Here is a 20878-nt window from a genome sequence, read left to right as displayed (position 1 = left end):
TGAGCATCTAACGATTTAAAGTTGGCATCTTGTAACCTTAAGAATACTCAGGAACTTGTTTCATAGGTCACAGCCTCTGGTAATCTGTAGACACCGTTAATCTCCTGCATTGACTAATACCATCCTTATTAGTATTATTCTTACCAGCCGCTCACACCTACAATCTATTGTGGATGCAGTGGTGAGACGGCTATCTCACGCTGCTCTGCTCCGCCAGGCCCTACATTGTTTGCCTGTATTATACTAAATCCAATATACAGAGCCATCACCAAAACTGCACCAACATGTATCGCTTCCCTTATTACACAATGTTTCCCAACTTGACCCCTCTGCTCGGCCCAATATCTGCGTCTCTCATCCACACTCTTTATCCGGTCACAGGACTGCAGCCGAGCTGTGGAATTCCCTCCTTCGCACAGTCAAACTTTCCTCAATCTCCAAACTGAGAATTCAGCTCTTCACCGAGATCATAAAATTCTACAGCAATGGTGCAACTACTATGGGAGCAGTCGCTGCAGGGCCCAGGGGTGAGGGGGCCAGAAACGTCAGTTCCCCTCGTACCCCCCTCCCCTCAAGGCTCCCACAGCACTCCCTGATGCCCCAAGAGCGGGGGGATCTACCCAAATTTTGCTATGGGGTGTACTGTTACACCCATGTTCTACAGCCACCTTCTTACCCTCCCCAGGCTAATCATTGTCACCCCTCTACAAAACTAACATTTATTCTCCTTCTATATTTAAACAACTCTGTGACCCCCAAATCAACATTGCTGTGTGATCATATAGTCCCTTATCTGGCTGGACCAATATACAATATATAGCACTTATACCTCATGTATCCAACTTCTATTGTCCAATAGATTGTAAGCTCACTAGCAGCGCCCTCTTGTAAGCTCGCTAGCAGCGCCCTCTCGTAAGTTCGCTAGCAGCGCCCTCTTGTAAGCTCGCTAGCAGCGCCATCTTGTAAGCTCGCTAGCAGCGCCCTCTCGTAAGCTCGCTAGCAGCGCCCTCTTGTAAGCTCGCTAGCAGCGCCCTCTTGTAAGCTCGCTAGCAGCGCCCTCTTACCGCTTTACCTGTCTGTTAGTGCCCAGTGCTGTGTTATTATGATGGATTGTGCTGGCGGCTATATATAAATACATTGGCTACAGTGTGGTAATCCTGTGACTTCTTATGCTCAGCTATACATCACCTACACGCAGACGTGGTTATGGAGAGAAGAGAATACATTAGAGCCCCCCAGTAAAACACATTGTTACGCAAATATTTATACATTTTGTTTTACAAATAACTGACATCATTTAAATCAGTAACACAAACACACACCAGTGAAACGGCATTTAATGTTCATGACGTTTAAGTAGTTTCCATGGGAAAATCTTTGTTGCACCAACTGACCAACGAAAGACACAGCCAATGTAAATGTGGGCATAGCCCGTGAGCACAGTGAGATGGGCACAGGGTGTGGGTGCGGCCCTCTAGCACAGTAGGGAGGGTACAGGATGTGGGAGTGGCCTGTGAGCACTGCATGGAGGGTACAGAATGTGGGAGTGGCTTGTGAGCACTGCATGGAGGGTCCAGGATGTGGGAGTGGCCTGTGAGCACTGCATGGAGGGTACAGGATGTGGGAGTGGCCTGTGAGCACTGCATTGGGGGTCCAGGATGTGGGAGTGGCCTGTGAGCACTGCATGGAGGGTCCAGGATGTGGGACTGGCCTATGAGCACTGCATGGAGGGTACAGGATGTGGGAGTGGCCTGTGAGCACTGCATTGGGGGTCCAGGATGTGGGAGTGGCCTGTGAGCATTGCATGGAGGGTACAGAATGTGGGAGTGGCCTGTGAGCACAGAGTGGAGGGTCCAGGATGTGGGAGTGGCCTGTAAGCACAGAGTCCAGGATGTGGGAGTGACCTGTGAGCATTGCATGGAAGGTCCAGGATGTGGGAGTGGCCTGTGAGCATTGCATGGAAGGTCCAGGATGTGGGCGTGGCCTATGAGCATTGCATGGAAGGTTCAGGAAGTGGGAGTGGCCTGTGAGCATTTCATGGAGGGTACAGAATGTGGGAGTGTCCTGTGAGCACAGAGTAGAGGGTCCAGGATGTGGGAGTGGCTGTAAGCACAGAGTCCAGGATGTGGGAGTGACCTGTGAGCAATGCATGGAAGGTCCAGGATGTGGGAGTGGCCTGTGAGCATTGCATGGAAGGTCCAGGATGTGGGAGTGGCCTGTGAGCATTTCATGGAGGGTACAGAATGTGGGAGTGTCCTGTGAGCACAGAGTAGAGGGTCCAGGATGTGGGGGTGGCTGTAAGCACAGAGTCCAGGATGTGGGAGTGACCTGTGAGCAATGCATGGAAGGTCCAGGATGTGGGAGTTGCCTGTGAGCATTGCATGGAAGGTCCAGGATGTTGGAGTGGCCTGTGAGCATTGCATGGAGGGTCCAGGATGTGGGAGTGGCCTGTGAGCATTGCATGGAAGGTCCAGGATGTGGGAGTGGGTTAGGGGTTTGCATTTGGCCCATGGCTGAGTGACGCAGGTGGAGGTGTGTAACAGAGCATCAATCAAAGTGAATTATAAATAATACAATAAAAGATCTAGAAATATATATGTGTATGTATATATTACATGGAATAGACGAGGCAGTTTAATAGGAAGACAATATACAGCTTATGTCTGGCTGTAACCCCCTCACTGCCAGCCGGACCCTGCAGAGACCAAGAACCGGCCTCCGGCCATGAACTCTTATTGTAAGAAGCAGATTTAGGGAGGCGTCTGCTGATCCAGTGAAAGTACCAAAGTAACCATCTAGGTCCCCACGTCAGGGTGTAGTGTTCTGTGTTATCTCAGCAGAAATAACATTTTTAGACCATATTTTGCACATAATTGCTCTGTAACCCACATGTGATATTTTACTGTATATTGTGGTGCCAACAAAACTGCCAGGTCCATTACCAGGCGCAGGTCTGACCAGCTGGCACTATACCGGATGATTATACACCATTCCGTGTGCAGTACACGCAGCACCGGCCTTTGTATATAATTTACAAAATATATAATCTGTGTTGGGTTTTTTGTTTTTCTTTGCTAGATCTCCACGTAAAATATTACAAAATAAAAGTACAAAAAAGATGTCAATCTTCTAGTGAGCCAGAAATGTACCTGTTGTCTGCACGCAGCGGGGGCAGCCATTTTATGGGCTGAACCAATATACATTGTACTAGACTGAAGGTTTGAGCCGCCCACAAGATGGCCACCTCCAGTGTGTACAGGTCACCTGACAGGTAACCAGGCAGAAGCCTGAAGGATCTCAGTACACTTTGTGGTAATAAATATTGAAAAATGTGTTTCCTGCCCGTAGTCTTATCGGTAAATCTGGAAGAGAAATGTCTTTATATGGAGCCTAGTGGCGCTGTGGCTGGTCTGTACTGGTCACGAGAAAAAGGCCACAGTACGGTTCTGACGTCTTTTACAAATGATCCGTTTACGTTGCTAGCGATCCGGTACCAAAAATACATTCGTTTCCTTCCTTCATAGAGGAAATCATTGAGCAGTTTCAATAAATATTTATATTCTCAGGTCGTCCTTAGAGGTCTCCGCCTGCTCCGTAGTCGGGAGTTCATACTTTGTGGGCCCGCTTCAGCGTAATCTTTGGTCAATCACCCGTTAGCCGCCGCAGACTGCGGCTGGCGGTTTGCTGCTGACTACTCGTCAGTGGATATTTTCAGTGCACTGTAATAATAAGGTGTCTCTCGGTTTTGCTAACTGCTAGAGGGTCCTTCGTTTAGAAAATAGGTCATCATTTCCCCTTTCCCCTTCACCTTCACCACCCCTCTGCATTCCAGGGAGTAGTTACTGGCGGCCAGAACCTGTTGGAGATCAGCCGTCACCTGAAACAGAAATTAGAATAAGTCATAGAGTGGAGAGAACAAGGGAATGGTATCTGCACTTCTAGATGAAAGGGTAACGTCCGACCTTCTCCAGAGACTTCCCTACACTAGTCTCACCTATTGGACCTTCTTCCATCAGTCGTTTGTCCCAACACTCCACAGAGACTGCGCAGACCAAGGTTGTCAATGATCTGATCACAGCTAAACTTGAAGGCCATTACTCTCTTCTAATTCTCCTGGATCTCTCTGCTGCATTTAACACTGTTGACCACTCTCTTCTCATACAAACACTACAATCCCTAGGTCTTCAAGACACTGTCCTATCCTGGTTCTCATCCTACCTATCTAATCGCTCTTCAGTGTTCATTTCTCTGGATCCACCTCTGTTCCGCTTCCTTTATCAGTTGGAGTACCACAAGGCTCAGTCCTAGGTCCTCTGCTGTTCTCTATTTATACCGCTTCTCTTGGAAAACTAATAAGCTCCTTTGGATTTCAGTATCATCTCTATGCGGATGATACATAAATCTATCTATCCTCTCCTGATCTTTCACCATCTGTGTTGTCTCACGTTACTGACTATCTTTCTGCCATTTCATCTTGGATGTCTTCTCGCCAACTCAAACTCAATCTTTTAAAAACTGAATTAATAATATTCCCACCCAAAAACAGAAGCTTCCTGTATGAAATTTCTATTTCTTTTGACAACATGACTATAAATCCCACCCCGCAAGCTCGTTGCCTAGGTGTAATCCTTGACTCACAACTGTCGTTTATTCCCCACATCAACTCTATATCTAAATCATTCTACATACATCTAAAAAACATTTCCAGAATGCGCACATATCTCACACAAAACTCTAATTCATGCACTTATCTCCAGCATCAACTATTGCAATTCCCTCCTTACTGATCTTCCCAAAATCACACTTGAACCCCTACAATCTATTTTGCACGCAGCGGCTAGATTGATTTTCCTTGCAAATCGTGTTTCATCTGCTGAGTCACTCTGTCAGTCTCTACATTGGCTGCCTGTATTTCAAAGAATCCAATATAAAATTCTTCTACTAACATACAAGGCCATCAACAAAATTGCACCGACATACATCTCCTCACTTGTCTCAAAATATCTCCCTACTCGACACCTCTGTTCTGCACAAGATCTGCGTCTCTCTTCCACTCTCATCACATCCTCCCATTCCCGGTTACAGGGCCTTTTCGGGCTGCACCTACCTTGTGGAATTCCCTCCCTCGCACAATAAGACTTTTCTCTGGTCTACAAACCGTCAAGCGATCTCTGAAAACCCACCTCTTCAGGAAAGCTTATAATATTCCTCAACCACCACCTTAACCTCACTAGGTTACCCTATTACCGCAACGCCATACAGTTCACACAAAACTTACATTAAATGTCTTTCTATACTCCAACAGCACTGACCGCCAGACCAACGCTGCTGTGTGACTGGATCTTATGGTCCCACTAAGTACTTTATCCCATTACTATCTGGCTGGACCAATATGTAATATGTACCTCATGTATCTAACACCAATGTCCCTACAGATTGTAAGCTTGCGAGCAGCACCCTCTTACCACTTTATCTAATACCCAGCGGTATATTTACCAACCTGCGGGATTGAAAAAGTGGAGATTCAGATTCTAGCTGTCATTTTGTAGAATGTACTAAATAAAAAATAACAAGAATCTGATTGGTTGCTATAGGCAACATCTCCACTTTTTCAAACCCGCAGTTTAGTAAATATACCCCCAGTCTTGTTTTATTATATACTGGTACTATATAAATAAACGTTATGATGAATCTCACCTGAATTCGCTCCGGGACCCCAGTGCTGTCCATGCGACTCGCCACGTTTACGGTGTTCCCCCAAATATCGTACTGAGGTTTACGAGCTCCTATTACCCCAGCCACCACCGGTCCTATGTTCAGTCCTGTCACACGGACACAGGAGACTTTATATACTGCGACTACCACAGTTTATATTATATTAGACATTTATATATTATATATGTTCTAGAACTGGTAGAAGACCAACACAAAGGCCATAAGAGTATCTAATACGTCAGCAGCATCAGCACTCGCCCTGAAACATTGTAATCTACTGTGATCTACTGTGATCTACTCACCTATCTTCATCTGGAAGTTGTTGAACGAGTGTTCATTGATGTATTTCATCTGGTCCATCAGCCTCATAGAATAATCCGCAAGCGCCTTAATATGCGACTTCCCGGCCTTGTCGTAAGTTGTGTCGTTAAGTCCCGAGGCCGCCATGTAGGTGCTGCCGATCGTCTTAATCTTTTCAAGCTGACGAAACTCATCCTCGCTGATGATCTGGGAGTAATGAGAAGTAACGGATCACACCAAGAATCAGAGCCAGACTTATTCAGAAATCAGTAAATATACTTTGGGGTATATTCTCTAAACTGCAGATTCTAGCTGTCATGTTTTAGAGTGTACTAAATAAATAATAACTACAATCTGATTGGTTGCTATAGGCAACATCTTCACTTTTTCAAACCCGCAGATTAGTAAATATTCCCCGTAGACGTTTCTCTGTCCAGACAGGATTTACAAATGGCAAATAAATGGAAGTCTCTTAAACTCCACAGATAGTTGTGTAGACTTCATGTGATATCGGGAGGAGGAACCTCATCCTAGAAGACAACGTGTATCTGGACTCTCACCTCATCAAAGTCAGCGATGATCTCGTTGAGAAGCCGCAGACATTCCACTCCCTCGTTGTTGGCTTCTAACTCCACATAGAACTCGGAGAAGTTGCTGATAGACGCAAACATGACGGCCACACACTCACAGGACTGGTAATACAGCTCGTCGTTACGCCTCTCCCGCGCCAGGAAGTGAGCCGCCACGTCTTTGGGAAGGATGTTGTGGAGCAGGCGTCGGTTGTAGGCCTGTAATTCCTCCATCTCCTCCTTCTCCTCTGTGGCCTAGAAGACAAAACAGCCACAGTGTAGACTTGTCAGAGAGTGGGGGACAGTGATGGAAAATCAAGGCCTACATGAGTAAGGGGATTACTCTGAGCAGCCTGAAACTAAAACTAGACCTAAAAAATAACGAAATGGCTCCATCTGTCATGTCCCTGGTTGTCATATTATAGCTGTTGCCATATTTATGACAAAGCCCATCTCACACCCTTGGTCACTTGGATGAGTAAATAACAGCCTATTAGCAGCAATCTACAATACAACGCACATTATTTTTTTATTTGTTTAAATCGGTCTCTTTTAAACAACAACAATCACATTGAAGCATTTACATTGTGGTGAAATTTCAGCTATTCTTAAACTATACAGCTGTTATTATTGTTCAATTATTTATATAGCGCCAGCAAATTCTGTGGCGATCTTCATCACTCTTCTTAGTTCTTATAAGTTGCTGCAAATTTCGCATTTGGATCAATGTTTATCAAGGACTTTTATGGTTAATTCCACTATAAAAATCTCATATTACACACTCTGGGGGAATTCAATTAGCTGCGGTACTTGAAAAAGTAACGCAGCCTGTGCACTATTACCGCTATTACGGTAGTTTTAACGCCAGCGTTTTGCTCGCAGCTCCCTGAGCTGAAAAAGCCGGGTTAATATTACCATAATAACGGTAATAGTTTTTACGCTGCGGTACTTCGGGGGGAATTTAATTCCCCCCTATATGTTTTCTTTTTTTTTTTTTTTATTGAAAGATTTGCAATAATATAAACAAACAAATAACACAAACATACAAAAAATACAAAGACAAACTAACAACTTGAAATATAAAGGCCTCCGAGTCCAGGAATGTTATACCGTACAGAACAGACCCCGCGGGGAGGGCTGGAGAATTTTAGCCCAGGGGGGTGGGTCGAACCTCAGATCAGCGGTCTATTAGGAACATTTTAAAGGGGAAACAAATGCAGGTAGTCCAGTGACCCCACTATGGGACCGGCCCAATCAGTCATCTTCCAGGAAACACAACGCATTAATTTCTAACGTGAGAAACATGGTTTTACCATGAGTGTAGGGAGGGGATCTTTACTGAAAAGGCGGTATAGCTATGGAATTCCTGACCACATGCAGGTGATGGCACATTCAGTATCATGTAAGCAGGGGTTGGTGTTTCTTAGCAGGTTTCTGGTAGAGGGCACTAGAGGTCAGATAGCAATGTTTCCCCAGCAAGGTTAAATCTTCCGCTGTATCGGTGCAATTACAATTTCTAAATGTTTAACTATAAAAATGATGTAACTGCCAAAATGTTCCATTAATAAATATAATATATAGTTCTAGAGCAGACTACAGGTCTGGAACATGTGATAGGTAGAGCTATGAAGGAATACATTGGAAATGGAAGCAGTCATATTGATTAATTGGCTTCAGTAGAAATATTCTCCATCCATAGACTTCAAAATAAAAGTACATGTAATTATTTTACAAAATGAGTGATTGAGGATAATGTCCCAGTAACTGCTGATAATCTGCTGAGCAGCGTCTGCTTCACGATATCTCAATATCTTTTATATTTGATGATCTGAATACTTGTATTCTATGAGATAATAATAAGATTAAGGAATCCTGGGGGCTGTGTTTGACTGGGGTCAGTGGGACATAACTTATACATTTATATAGATGTAATATGTGGGCTCTGACACTTGACAGAAGGGAAAATACAATGATGCAGAAACCCCCGAAGTCCTATCATACAACACCTGTGATATCTGGGGACACCTGTCCCAGGGAACTGTATAGAGAAGGTGGTGTTGGCCACAGCAAATAATCATTTGCCTTTATGTACTAGAACAATAACATAAATAAATAATAATAATAATATAATCTGTGAAGTGCAAACTTTACAATTTGCAATACATACACAACGTAGGAGATCATTGGACTATAATTATAAAGGAAAAATTAGTTCACAGAAAGGGTAGTGGATAAGTGGAACAGCCTCCCATCAGAGGTGGTAGAGGATAATACAGTAGACAGGTTAAACATCCTTGGGATAGACATAAGGATATCCTTACAAAGAACTAAGGTTTAAATGGGTTTTACCATAGTTACATAATGGGCAGACTAGATGGACCAAGTGGTTCTTATCTGCAGTCACATTCTATGTTTCTGTGTAACTGTATGGTTATAATACCCTTGCTTAAATAAGCTTCAATCCGATCACGTTCATATGTAAATTTTCCACCAAGAACAAGAATCCCTTCTCTCAGTCTCTGGTAGAAGGACACACAGAGGGTAAAGCCCTAAAGATACCCTGCGCGGGAGGGTAGGAGACCGGCTGATGGTCTTCCAGCTGCTCCCAGAGGCGGCTGTGGGTCCCCTCACCCCTGGCCCTGGTACAGGGTGTATTTAATGATCATTCTCACTGTTTAAGCGTCAGAATTAAGCGCTGTGGAAGTGATAACAGCTGGTACTCTCAGCTCCATCCGCTGTCCGCGGCTATGTCCTCCTTGGAGAGAGACGAGCGCTACAGACATGACGCAGACAATGATATAAGAACAGAGCGGAGATACCTGAAGCTTCCACAGAAAGTCCAGCCTGGCCGTGGATTCCACCTGCTGGGCGTGGAGGTACAGTGCCAGCACAAACACTGTGATGATTATAGGGGTAGTGATCTTCAGGGCGACTCTAGAGACGCCCTCAGTGCTGGGGAGACACAAGGAGACATCTATAATAACGGTCACATTCACCGCACTGTTGTGTAGCAATATCACAAGGTTTATTAGATGGCGGTTAATGACGTTTCAGGTAAATGTTGTCAGAATATCTGATGTTGCAAAATCATTTTCCTGGAGACTTGTGAGATAATATTGTGCATTTGGTATTTTCTGATGATATAAAAACTTATTGTAGTGAGTTCAACATCCAACTGAATGTAATATCCCCCCTCCCCCTATAGACAACTCATCACCTCCTCAAACTGAATGTAATATCCCCCCTCCCCCTATAGACAACTCATCACCTCCTCAAACTGAATGTAATATCCCCCCTCCCCCTATAGACAACTCATCACCTCCTCAAACTGAATGTAATATCCCCCTCCCCCTATAGACAACTCATCACCTCCTCAAACTGAATGTAATATCCCCCTCCCCCTATAGACAACTCATCACCTCCTCAAACTGAATGTAATATCCCCCTTCCCCCTATAGACAACTCATCACCTCCTCAAACTGAATGTAATATCCCCCTCCCCCTATAGACAACTCATCACCTCCTCAAACTGAATGTAATATCCCCCCTCCCCCTATAGACAACTCATCACCTCCTCAAACTGAATGTAATATCCCCCTCCCCCTATAGACAACTCATCACCTTGTGATCTTCTAAGGTTCACACGTTCCCATTAACAAGAGAGGATGTGAAACTAATAAAATCCTTTTCTCTTGTCCTCACATGTGGTTTATAAGATATGGTGCAGAATATCCTACAGAGGATTCCGACATCTACATGATCAATAACAGGAAATCAGACACTACAGGTAAACACTGCAGTCAGGACACGAAAGTCCTCACACCCTGGGGTCATTACAGAAAAGGAGGAAAACTGTGAAATCATATAATAAATCACTGTAAGACAAGGGTGGAACTTGGATCTGTGGTTAATATCACAATAGGCCAAATATAAACACTTATCTCAAACTAAACTTACAATAAAGTTACTATGGTAAATTAAATGGCTTTTAAAGGAAATTTGCATTTTGTCGTGGTAATCCTCTGCCTTGTTACATGCGGATTATCAGGGTACTATGATCAGACTTATGAACTCCCATACCTGTCATTATGTATCAATCTCATCACATTGTATCACTGAGCTGTTGTTACATATTTATGATTTACATAACTTGTATTATTCTGAACTTATTGTATATTCTGTATGCAGATCACGTGCCATATAACATACAAGAAAGTAATTATGTAGTAACAGAAATAAAATGCAGCTGTTCTTACCAGTTCATCGTTGAGTTGATTAGCTGACTGAAAGACAAAAGATATAAATACTGAAGACAGCTACGCTGCTGTGATGTATTAACAACACTAGATGGCGCCCTGTGCAAGTATTTATTTGAATACAATTATCGTCTACAGTTACCTAACAAAAGGCAATTCAAAAGGGACGAACCTACAAGATACAGCAACGTCTTCCTTACACATATAGCAGTTATTTAAAGTAAAAGCTTCTTCTGTATTCAAATATACAGAGAAAATAACGTACCCTACTGGCTAATACAGTAGACTTATTACCGGAGTGCAGCAGAACTGTGCACCCTATCTGTGCGCTCAGGTGCTGTGTGTTTGTGTAGATGAAGAAGCAGCTGCAGCGTGGCTGGGACTGAGCACGGCTGGCTGGGTATCTGTGCCAGGAACTACCCACAGGTCAATACTCTGCCCCACATTAAGCTACAGACAGAGGACAAAAAAGGAAACAATATAAAGTCACTTAATATAGCGCTGGTCCACCACGTGCAGCCGGTATACACCGCGGTATTGAGTCTACCGTTGTCTGGAGCCGGGCAGCAGGGAGGAAGCACCATCTTCCACAGGACAGCCCACACATGAGTGATGGTGGAAGACGCTGTCTCAGGGGTCATTCCAGAATATCCCTTTAGGATGTAAGCTCTCAGGAGCAGGGCCCTCTTTCCTTGTGTGCTCCTTCTACTATTCCATCACCCTCTGTACCTCTTGGCCGGCTTCCCTAGTTCTGTTTTACCTGTCTTCTTCTCACTGATTTCTACCATCCCTTTCACTATCTGTCCCATAAATAATCTGATTTGCTTTACTCTGTCACCTGTGTTTGTACATATGTTAGTATCATGTTGTGTCTTGGTTCTCTGTTTCCTGTATATGTAATGTACGGCGCTGCGGACACTTTGTGGCGCCTTATAAGTCAAAGATAATAATAATAATAGATGCTCAGATCACATCTGGTGACTGCTGGATAACATCCATGCCACTCTCATCAAACCACTGGGTGACCACATGGGCTGTGTGGATGGGGGCACAGACATCCTGGAAGACATGCTGCATTATGGGGTGAAGATGATCACTGTGTACCAGTAACAGGTGATTAGCACTGACCTTTCCTCCCAAATCATACCAAGAAAACGCTCCCCACAAACTTATAGATCCACTGAACCCAGCACTGTTGGAGACTGGCACTCGGCACTGTGGAGATCTTTCGGTTGGCGTCACACATGCACTCGTCCTTTTGCTGAGAACACGGTGAAAGACGATTCATGTGATCATATCATCCTCCTCCGCTGCTGCGTAATCCGCTGCCTGCGCTCTTTGCACCACTGAGCTCTCATGTGCACTGCTGGGTGCGATGAGTCATTTAATCCACCGCGACCAGACTATAATATCCTGCTCTGTGGAGTTCTTTTTGGGCCGTTTGTCATGAGACCGACAGCTGGTGCCAAAGGATTAAATTTGCAGTCGCATGAAACGCAGTCGCCTGTTCTGCACAGATATCACGATCCAATTCCGCCCACTGCCGTCTCTCGATGATGATATTTTTTCTCGGAGGTCTATACTGATATCACCTTAGACATCACAGCTCGTGAAACATTGGGAGATAGAACTGTCATAGTCACTGAAGCTCTTGCCAAAAATAACCCCTGTTTAGGATTCACCTATTGTAGCCATAATGATAGGAAACCGGGACAGTCCAGCATTTTTATATGACTCTGACAATGCTAGGAATTTATTTACTTAATACACACATGAGCCATTCGTGTGGAAGTCCCTGCTACCTACATACGTGGAGTCCCTCATTTACCCAAACATTTCCCGTGTCCACTATCCATGTACCTAGCTATATTGATACTCACATGTCATTGGCTGTCACGAGCAGGTCTGCATTATCAAACAGCGCCACCTGTGGGATCTCCACGATTATGACGTACACAAAGTCAATTATCAGCATCAAGACAAGCTTCCTGATGCTGCTGATCTGGAGGAAGACGGAGCAGGCCAGCAGGCTGAGCACAACGCAATAGGTGAAATACTGCAAGAGAGAACACAGAGGAGAGCTGTAACACACATCACAGGGCCAGAAGCTCACGTCTCATTAATTGTACAATAAATGTCTGTTCCAGCGACACACTACAAGCGCTGCGTTCCTTACACGCGCTCTCAGCGATGGAAGAGTGTAAGCTCTATGGGCGAGGAGGAGTCAGAATGTATATGTCTTATACAAGTATTAGAGGGCGCGTATCCTACAGTTGTATATATGAGGGTGGATATCCTTATTAATGAATTCTCTCTCTCGGTTACTGAGAAGATAATGTTACCTCCGGGAAGTTGCAGTTGGGGGCCGAGTCCCCACAGAATCCGCTGACAGTTAAGAGGCTGTAGTTTTGGGGTGACATCCTCAGCAGACAGGGGGTCACGTTGTTTTGGGGGATGTTGTACTGGGCAGCGAGGCAGATGGTCAGGTTTGTATTGCTGCACATGAACTGAAAGAGATTATATCAGAATACAGTGTTCTGTGTCTCTGGTCTGTGACATAAACTATAAATAAATCCAATATATAAAAGTCATTATAAGCCAGGAATAAACGTGGAGAGCACAACGTTCTGCTCTGTGATGTAACCATATAGTCCCTGTAACCTCAGCAGTTCTTATAGACGCCCAGAACTTCTACACATCACCGGACATGAGGAAAATAAGCTGCATGTAAAACAGCACAAATACTGGACTGTTTGTTCTTTCTATCTTAGGACAATGTGGTCATGTTAATCTATGTGCAGCAAGTTGCTCACCGCACGCAGGCCATTCTGTGAAAGTCCATCTCGTCTGACTTGGATGAATAAATGAACTGCTAGCAGCAATCTACATTACAGCATTCCCATAATACAGAGCAGCAAGTTGCTCACCGCACGCAGGCCATATTTCTGTGAAAGTCCATCTCGTCTGACTTTAATGAATAAATGAACTGCTAGCAGCAATCTACATTACAGCATTCCCATAATACAGAGGAGTTACCATGTTGATAAACGCAGACAGGAAGACGAGGGTTATGGTGGACACTCCGACCGAGGTGCTGTTAATTCTGGACTGTACAATCTTCTTGGATAGAGACTGAAGCAGAGATGGGAAGATCTGCAGATAGAGCGGAGATTAATGGTCATTTATAATGATGAAATACAGCTCTGGATCCTGATGCTGGAAGAGAGAAAACATCTGAGGGAGAAGAAACACATCGGGCGAAATTATCAACATTTAAAGTTGTGATTGTAAAAAAAACCACAAAACACTTAACAAGAGTTTTACCCCCTTCATTGTTAATCTTTAAAGTCGTCTTTATATTCACCGGAATAATCAGGATTTCTGGGAGTCTCAGGTTTAAATGTTATTTATTACTTTTTGAAACATATTGTGATATATTCCCAAAAACATAAAGAAAGAGAAATTCACACAGAAGTTTTTATTTAATTTAACTACAAGTAATTAATTTTAAACCATTTTTGTTTAAATGCCACTTTTATAAAACTGGGTCAGTGACGTTACACATCAAGGAAAAATTGACTTGAAATTGTCATTTGTGTCAAGTCTGAGCGTCCGGTTCCTGACAGGTGTCATACAACACTCACCTTGATACATGAGTAGATCATGGACACGCAAAGTACCATGATGAGGATGAGGAAACACGCCAGATAGAAGCCCAACATAAACATGGAGCTGCAATCAGAATTACAGTCATTATTATACAGAGACAGTCGCTGGGTTACGCGCTGATAACTGCGGACAGTCACTGAATCTCTGTCAGCGGACGGCTGTTATATATCTCTTAGGAACATGAATCCTTACGGATCACACTGCAGAATGACGTCAGGAAAGATGCGGTAATAGGATCACCTACAATGTGTGAGTGCGCACAAATGTTATGTAATGAATGAATCGTGATTTGTTATTTATATCTGTCAGTATCACAGTGAAGATGACAAATCAGTTATTTTCTTAATAAAATGACTAATTGTCACATTTTAACACAACGATGTAACATCTTTGCCATTCTCCCAATAAAACCTACTCAGTCTTATCAGGGATATCAGGAGGAGGGAAGTAGACGTGTAGACGCAAGTTGGCGCACTGCGTCACTGGGAGATACTCACTGCGGTACGATGGTGATCTGAACAAAACAGATGAAGAGGAAGACGATGAACGCACAAGCGACGTACGCTCCAAAGCGATCGTCCACCTGCTTGGAGTACTGCCAATAAAGACAGAGAGAAAGATTGTAAGCTCTGTGGTTCCACAGAAAAGTTACCTTCCATGGATTAGTCAACAATTGAGTTTACTTATCCCTACAAGAATCGTGGATGTCACTAAGTAACAAAAATGATAAACAAATAGGAATCACTAATAACCACTGGTTTAATAATTACTGGATTAACACAGGGTGAGGCAATATGCAGCTCTTAGGGGCGGTGGAACTACAAGTCCCAGGATACCCTACCAGGCTTTGGAACAGTTCGCCTAACACAGGGTTAATCTAACCAATATCTTTCCTGGGTGACAGCAATTGTGTGATTTATACAGAATATGTATGTATCATCATTATCAGGAGATCTTAATGACACATTACTGACGGGTCTGTGGATTAAATACGCGGATTCCTGAGAATGTTGTCTTTAAAAGTTGGTATTTTCAAAAAGAAATCTGGAACAGGTCTGACATTCCTTACTCAAAAACATGTGACCCATATAGGAAACAGTAAATAATAATTGTTGTTACTCAGTGATGATGTCATACACACATATATGATATGACTTCTTACAGCCACTGTGAGGAGCACTGCTAACTATGTAATGTGGCGAATAACATTGTGAAGATACCGGGTTTTCTGGCCCAATTATACCCACGTCACTCTGGCTGGCCACCCACCACTCACCAATGGTTAATAAGGAGAGGCCTAGAGAAGTTGGAGAGGGGAGTGGAGATGAGCTGTACTTCCACAGAAACTCCCCTGCCAGATTGTAGCCCAAACGTCTGGAGTAGTCTTGTAAGAACAATGGATACTAATTAGCCTTCCCCCTCACCAGTATCTTGCAACCTGATCCCTACTCATAACCCCCTGGCTTCACTTTAAGGACAGTGAATAACAACCTCATTGCCACATCAACAATATACAATAAACAATATACATATTTACAATGAGCTACAATGTCCCCTTATCCACATGTAATTAGACACTGCATTTGTATTCTGTTGAGCTGTGGAACAAAAGCAAGGGCTATAAAAAGTACCTGCTATAACCCACATTTTGTGAGAAACAAGGGACAGGCTGGTTAGGGTGATATTAATACCTTGTTTCACCACAAACATACATACTAGTAGGTTAATTGCCTGCTGTCAAATCGATCTTAGTCTCTCTCGGTCTGTGTGTATGTTAGATAATTTAGACTGTAAGCTCCAATGGGGCAGGGACTGATGTGAGTGGTTCTCTGTACAGCGCTGCGGAATTAGTGGCGCTATATAAATAACTGATGATGATGATGATGTATTATATCAGGATTTGTTTCTCTTTATAAAGCTCCAACATATTCCACAGCGCTGTACAAGATGGAGATAAATCAAACATAACCGTAATACACTCTATATTATTATTATCCTATATGTATAGAGCCCAAGATGTAGGACAGATAATAACATGGAGACATGAGGATATCATAAAGGAAAATTACCTTTTTCTCCAGGTCGGCCTCTCGGAAGGTCAGAAGAACTTTGCGCACGTGTTCTGAACGCAGGCGGTCGATGCTCCTCGCATCTATAGCGCGACCCAGAAATTCATCCACCTCATCCTCAGGGTTCATGTTCTCCTGAATGTTCCTGTGGTCCAGATAAGGAAAACATTGTGTTAGGGAGAGAAAATCTTTTTTCCTATGTAATTGTCATTTGTCTTCCTGATGTTACTATGTTACTATTTGTCTTCCTGATGTTACTATTTATCTTCCTGATGTTACTATGTTACTATTTGTCTTCCCGATGTTACTATGTTACTATTTATCTTCCTGATGTTACTATTTGTCTTCCTGATGTTACTAAGTTACTATTTATCTTCCTGATGTTACTATGTAACTATTTATCTTCCTGATGTTACTATTTGTCTTCCTGATGTTACTATTTGTCTTCCTGATGTTACTATGTTACTATTTATCTTCCTGATGTTACTATTTATCTTCCTGATGTTACTATTTGTCTTCCTGATGTTACTATTTGTCTTCCTGATGTTACTATTTGTCTTCTTGATGTTACTATTTGTCTTCTTGATGTTACTATTTGTTTTCCTGATGTTGCTATTTGTCTTCCTGATGTTACTATTTGTCTTCCTGATGTTACTATTTGTCTTCTTGATGTTACTATTTGTCTTCCCGATGTTACTATGTTACTATTTGTCTTCTTGATGTTACTATTTGTCTTCATGATGTTACTATTTGTCTTCTTGATGTTACTATTTGTCTTCCCGATGTTACTATATGACATTTCCCATCACCTCTCACATTTTACACATAGAGAACACAATAATGCACAATTTACTTATCTTTAATTTAAAATTATACTGAATTTGATACAATTAAGGGATGACAACACGATGCAAACCCGTCTCATCTGTGCTGCAGTGCGCTCCATCTTCAGTGGAGTTGGATCAGTAATCCCTACGGAGAACGACCCTTCTGTACACACTGAACTTGAAAATCAATGATATCAAGAGAGATTTAATTCTATAAAAAAAAGAGCTACTAATAGGATTCACAAATACATATGTAAAAGTGTCAGGGGATGATCAGAACTGAAGATGTTTAGAATTATATTGAGATCTTGGAGGGAGACATTTCCATACGCACTGCAGAGTTCCTGTCTAGTAATCCCACTGACAGACACTGTAGCCACTGACTCACCATACGTGTCAGTCCTGACTAACCTGTGAGAGGCTGAGTTTATCTCTCCTCACATTTATTATATCTGGTATAATGTATAATGACAGTACTACTGTACAATATAAGGTTATTAGAAGTGGAGATCAGTGACCACTGTATTATATATTATATAATAATGATATCAGTGGAATCAGGGATCGGCAGCATTATACTGTTCCTGCAGGAAGTGTCCTCCTGCTGGTTCTTCTGGCTCTTTAAGGGGTTATCTGAAGTGTGTGTAAGTCATATATTCACAGCATCCCAGTGGACAGTGGAGACTTCTCCGAATATGGACTCAGCTGGAGCTGGAGATTTTACCCGTGAGAACAGACGAGGGCGGCGACGGCTGCGTCCGAGAAGAAGCTACTTTTATCCCAGATATCACTGTTTGTTTAACCAATGAACTACGGAGAAGAGCAGAACGCGGCCTAACGAGTGGGGGTCTTTACAGCTGGAAGATAACGATGGGAGGACAGTAATGGTCGTCTAGTGGAACAAAGACAGTCAATAAAACAGCAGAACACATTTTAAAGTTCAGTGTCTCCTTCATTTTGATTAAATCACCTGTTCTCAAGCATGGATATCCTTAAAACCTGGACTGTGAGGGAGTTAGGGAACCAATGTGCTAGAAGCTCCTGTGCACTTGAGCCACTGAGCAGGGAAGACGGTGGCTCAAGTGCACAGGAGCTTCTCGCACATTGGTTCCATAACAGTCCAGGTTTTAAGGATATCCATGCTTGAGGACAGGTGATTCTACTGCTTCTCAGACTGTGAACGTGGCGCTGTGCAGTGACATCATAGCGCCACACTCCCAGTGTATCACAGCTTCACCTGCTTCTCCTCCATGTCTGTGGCACATTGACTGACAATTCGTCACTCATTCATTATTTCAGGCGTCCCTTAAACCCTGCCGCCCTCAGCAACAGCTGAGGATCGCCTAGTGGAAGCAAGATAAGAGCGGAATTTGGAAGCCTGCGGTTTACACGTACCTTCTGGACACAAATACCGCTCAACTCTACATAAGCCACATTATGCACCTAATCTAGCAGCTTAGAACCTACAGCAAAGTATGGTGCCAAATTCAGGTCCCGTGGGCACCACAGGACCTGAGAATTGGGTCCTTTGACAAAACTTTATTGGCGGCCTCCAGTCCAACACTGAAACGAATCAAAAATAAAACTGCCACAGATAGGGCATACTGGAACTTCATCGACCTCTGAACTCCTATAAAGAGATTTCCTGCACATAGCTCGCAGACTACAATGGAAAACCTGTCTTACGCTGGGAGAAAGTTCCCCACATTATCCCCATTTACTGTCTCTCTCCCACATTGTAGTTTGAGGCGTTTGGGTGGTAATGCCCCAAACTGACCCCACTGGAGTCCGCAGATACTTCAATCTCTCATTAAATGACGGAGCAGGATTACTTTCTTAATACCCAGAGGAAAAGAAGGAAGATTACGGACACTAATGAAGTTGTGTATTTAAGGAGCTGAATCGTTTCCAGGATAAAATCTTCAATTGATTTTATAGTAATTTATACGGCAGCTGTAAGTGGCCACAGTAACAACGGCAGTTCGTGGCTATTACTTGTCCCCGCCAACTAAATAAAGAGCCGTGAACGCCAGAAACCACTCTCACGTGACAAGCGCCAAGCAGCTATGAAAGATTCAGCAGCCAAAATGAATCTGTTTATGGTGCTCTACAAATGACTATAACAATGAGCAACATCTTGTCTATGACAGAAAAATATAACATTAACATTTCCTAAGTTATGGACATCCTTCATGGTGGTAGCAAGTAAAGGGGAGTGCGCAAAACAAGCGCTAGACAAACAAATGTATGACCGAAACACTTGCTAATGACAGCGATAATGTGAAGACAAAAATAATCAGTTAATTGGAGGTTTTCAAGCCACAGTTTCTGCGCACTTGATATGCAAATTAGCTATCTCAGCTGCGCTCTAATAGGAGACGGAAGACAGGAACAAGATTTATGACTGATGCAGATAGAGATCATGTTGCAAATTATTCAGTTTCACAGAATTTATATATGATCTAAAGTAAAAAAAAATCCTGGCAGTCTTGACTGTTAATAGATTAATGAGAAATTTGGTATTAATTAGCAAAGTAGAGCACCCATACTCCCACCCCTGGGCAGGGAGATGTGAGGGGCCACAGGACGGAACTGCATTTGTCTCATATACAATAAAGGGGCTTCTACCTTCGTGTGACTTTAATTAATGCACAGCTTCCTGCAAGTTTTGCTTCATTTTTCTATCTGCAGTCTGTGCCTTTCAGTCATGTATTTATATGACCAGGGAGAGCTGGGATACAACACAGATGCACTTTCTGAGGACAATCAGCGTTGCGTCATATCCCAGACAATGTCAATGAACCCCGGTGCCTGGTGATATAAAACATGGCTGAAAAGCACACAATGAGAAAGAAACGTGTTTAGTTAAAGTTCCAGGATATATACTAAGCTAGTATCTTAATGTAATCTCAGGGTGGACTTTAAAACCATGTAATAAATCTGATTGAAAATGGTGCTATTATTAGACAGAAAACTAGTTTGAATGTTCAGTAAGACTAAGAGCCTCCTAAGAAGACGTGAGGTGCGAGGTGTCGGCAGGGGCTGCCAATTTGTAGGATTTTCAGATTAGGATTTGTGAAATAAGGACATTTACCAGGGGCTGCCAGAGACCCCTCGTCATACAGCCCTGACCCGATGAGATGACGCTCACTACGTTATAACACAGAACAGATGGATTTCATTCAGCATCTCCAGAAATGCGACATTTACGGATCCTTCTACTTACTTGTCTTTTGGGTCTTCGAAGCCCTGCAAATAAACAGAACAGATAATAAAACCAGGAAAACAGCGCAAAACTCAGGTGGCGCATGAACTACTTTTAGCAATCGTTTATAGTGATTCAGAGTAACTACCAAATATTATTGCAGGCTGAACACATACAAAGTGGAGCTACGAGCACCGAAGCATTAACCACTATACAGATATGCCTGGAAGCCGGAGCACAGGACATGGGATCAGTTTATAGACTCCAT

At 43.1% G+C, this 20878-nt stretch overlaps 1 protein-coding gene across 10 annotated transcripts in view; it reads right to left on the bottom strand.

The window, feature by feature from the left end:
* Positions 1-1321: 1321 nt before the first annotated feature.
* ADCY5 (adenylate cyclase 5) overlaps positions 1322-20878 on the bottom strand; it is a 334525-nt gene continuing 314968 nt past the window's right edge. For 9 of the 10 annotated variants that reach the window (XM_075181155.1, XM_075181154.1, XM_075181153.1 and 6 more), the window contains 13 exons: positions 20632-20654; positions 16579-16723; positions 15007-15104; positions 14485-14572; positions 13877-13993; positions 13183-13347; positions 12721-12896; positions 10841-10867; positions 9404-9536; positions 6576-6839; positions 6018-6222; positions 5698-5822; positions 1322-3877 (listed from right to left, as the gene is read on the bottom strand). In XM_075181155.1, coding sequence (XP_075037256.1) covers positions 3749-3877; positions 5698-5822; positions 6018-6222; positions 6576-6839; positions 9404-9536; positions 10841-10867; positions 12721-12896; positions 13183-13347; positions 13877-13993; positions 14485-14572; positions 15007-15104; positions 16579-16723; positions 20632-20654 — 1695 coding nt within the window. In that variant the 3' untranslated portion in view covers positions 1322-3748. Of the gene's footprint in view, positions 3878-5697; positions 5823-6017; positions 6223-6575; positions 6840-9403; positions 9537-10840; positions 10868-12720; positions 12897-13182; positions 13348-13876; positions 13994-14484; positions 14573-15006; positions 15105-16578; positions 16724-20631; positions 20655-20878 lie in introns of those variants that run through there. The other variant, XR_012678330.1, reaches the window with a different exon arrangement.

The sequence above is a fragment of the Mixophyes fleayi genome, chromosome 7, assembly GCF_038048845.1.
Source record: "Mixophyes fleayi isolate aMixFle1 chromosome 7, aMixFle1.hap1, whole genome shotgun sequence".
Classification (NCBI taxonomy): Eukaryota; Metazoa; Chordata; class Amphibia; order Anura; family Limnodynastidae; genus Mixophyes; species Mixophyes fleayi.
This window is presented reverse-complemented; position numbering and strand designations above follow the sequence as displayed.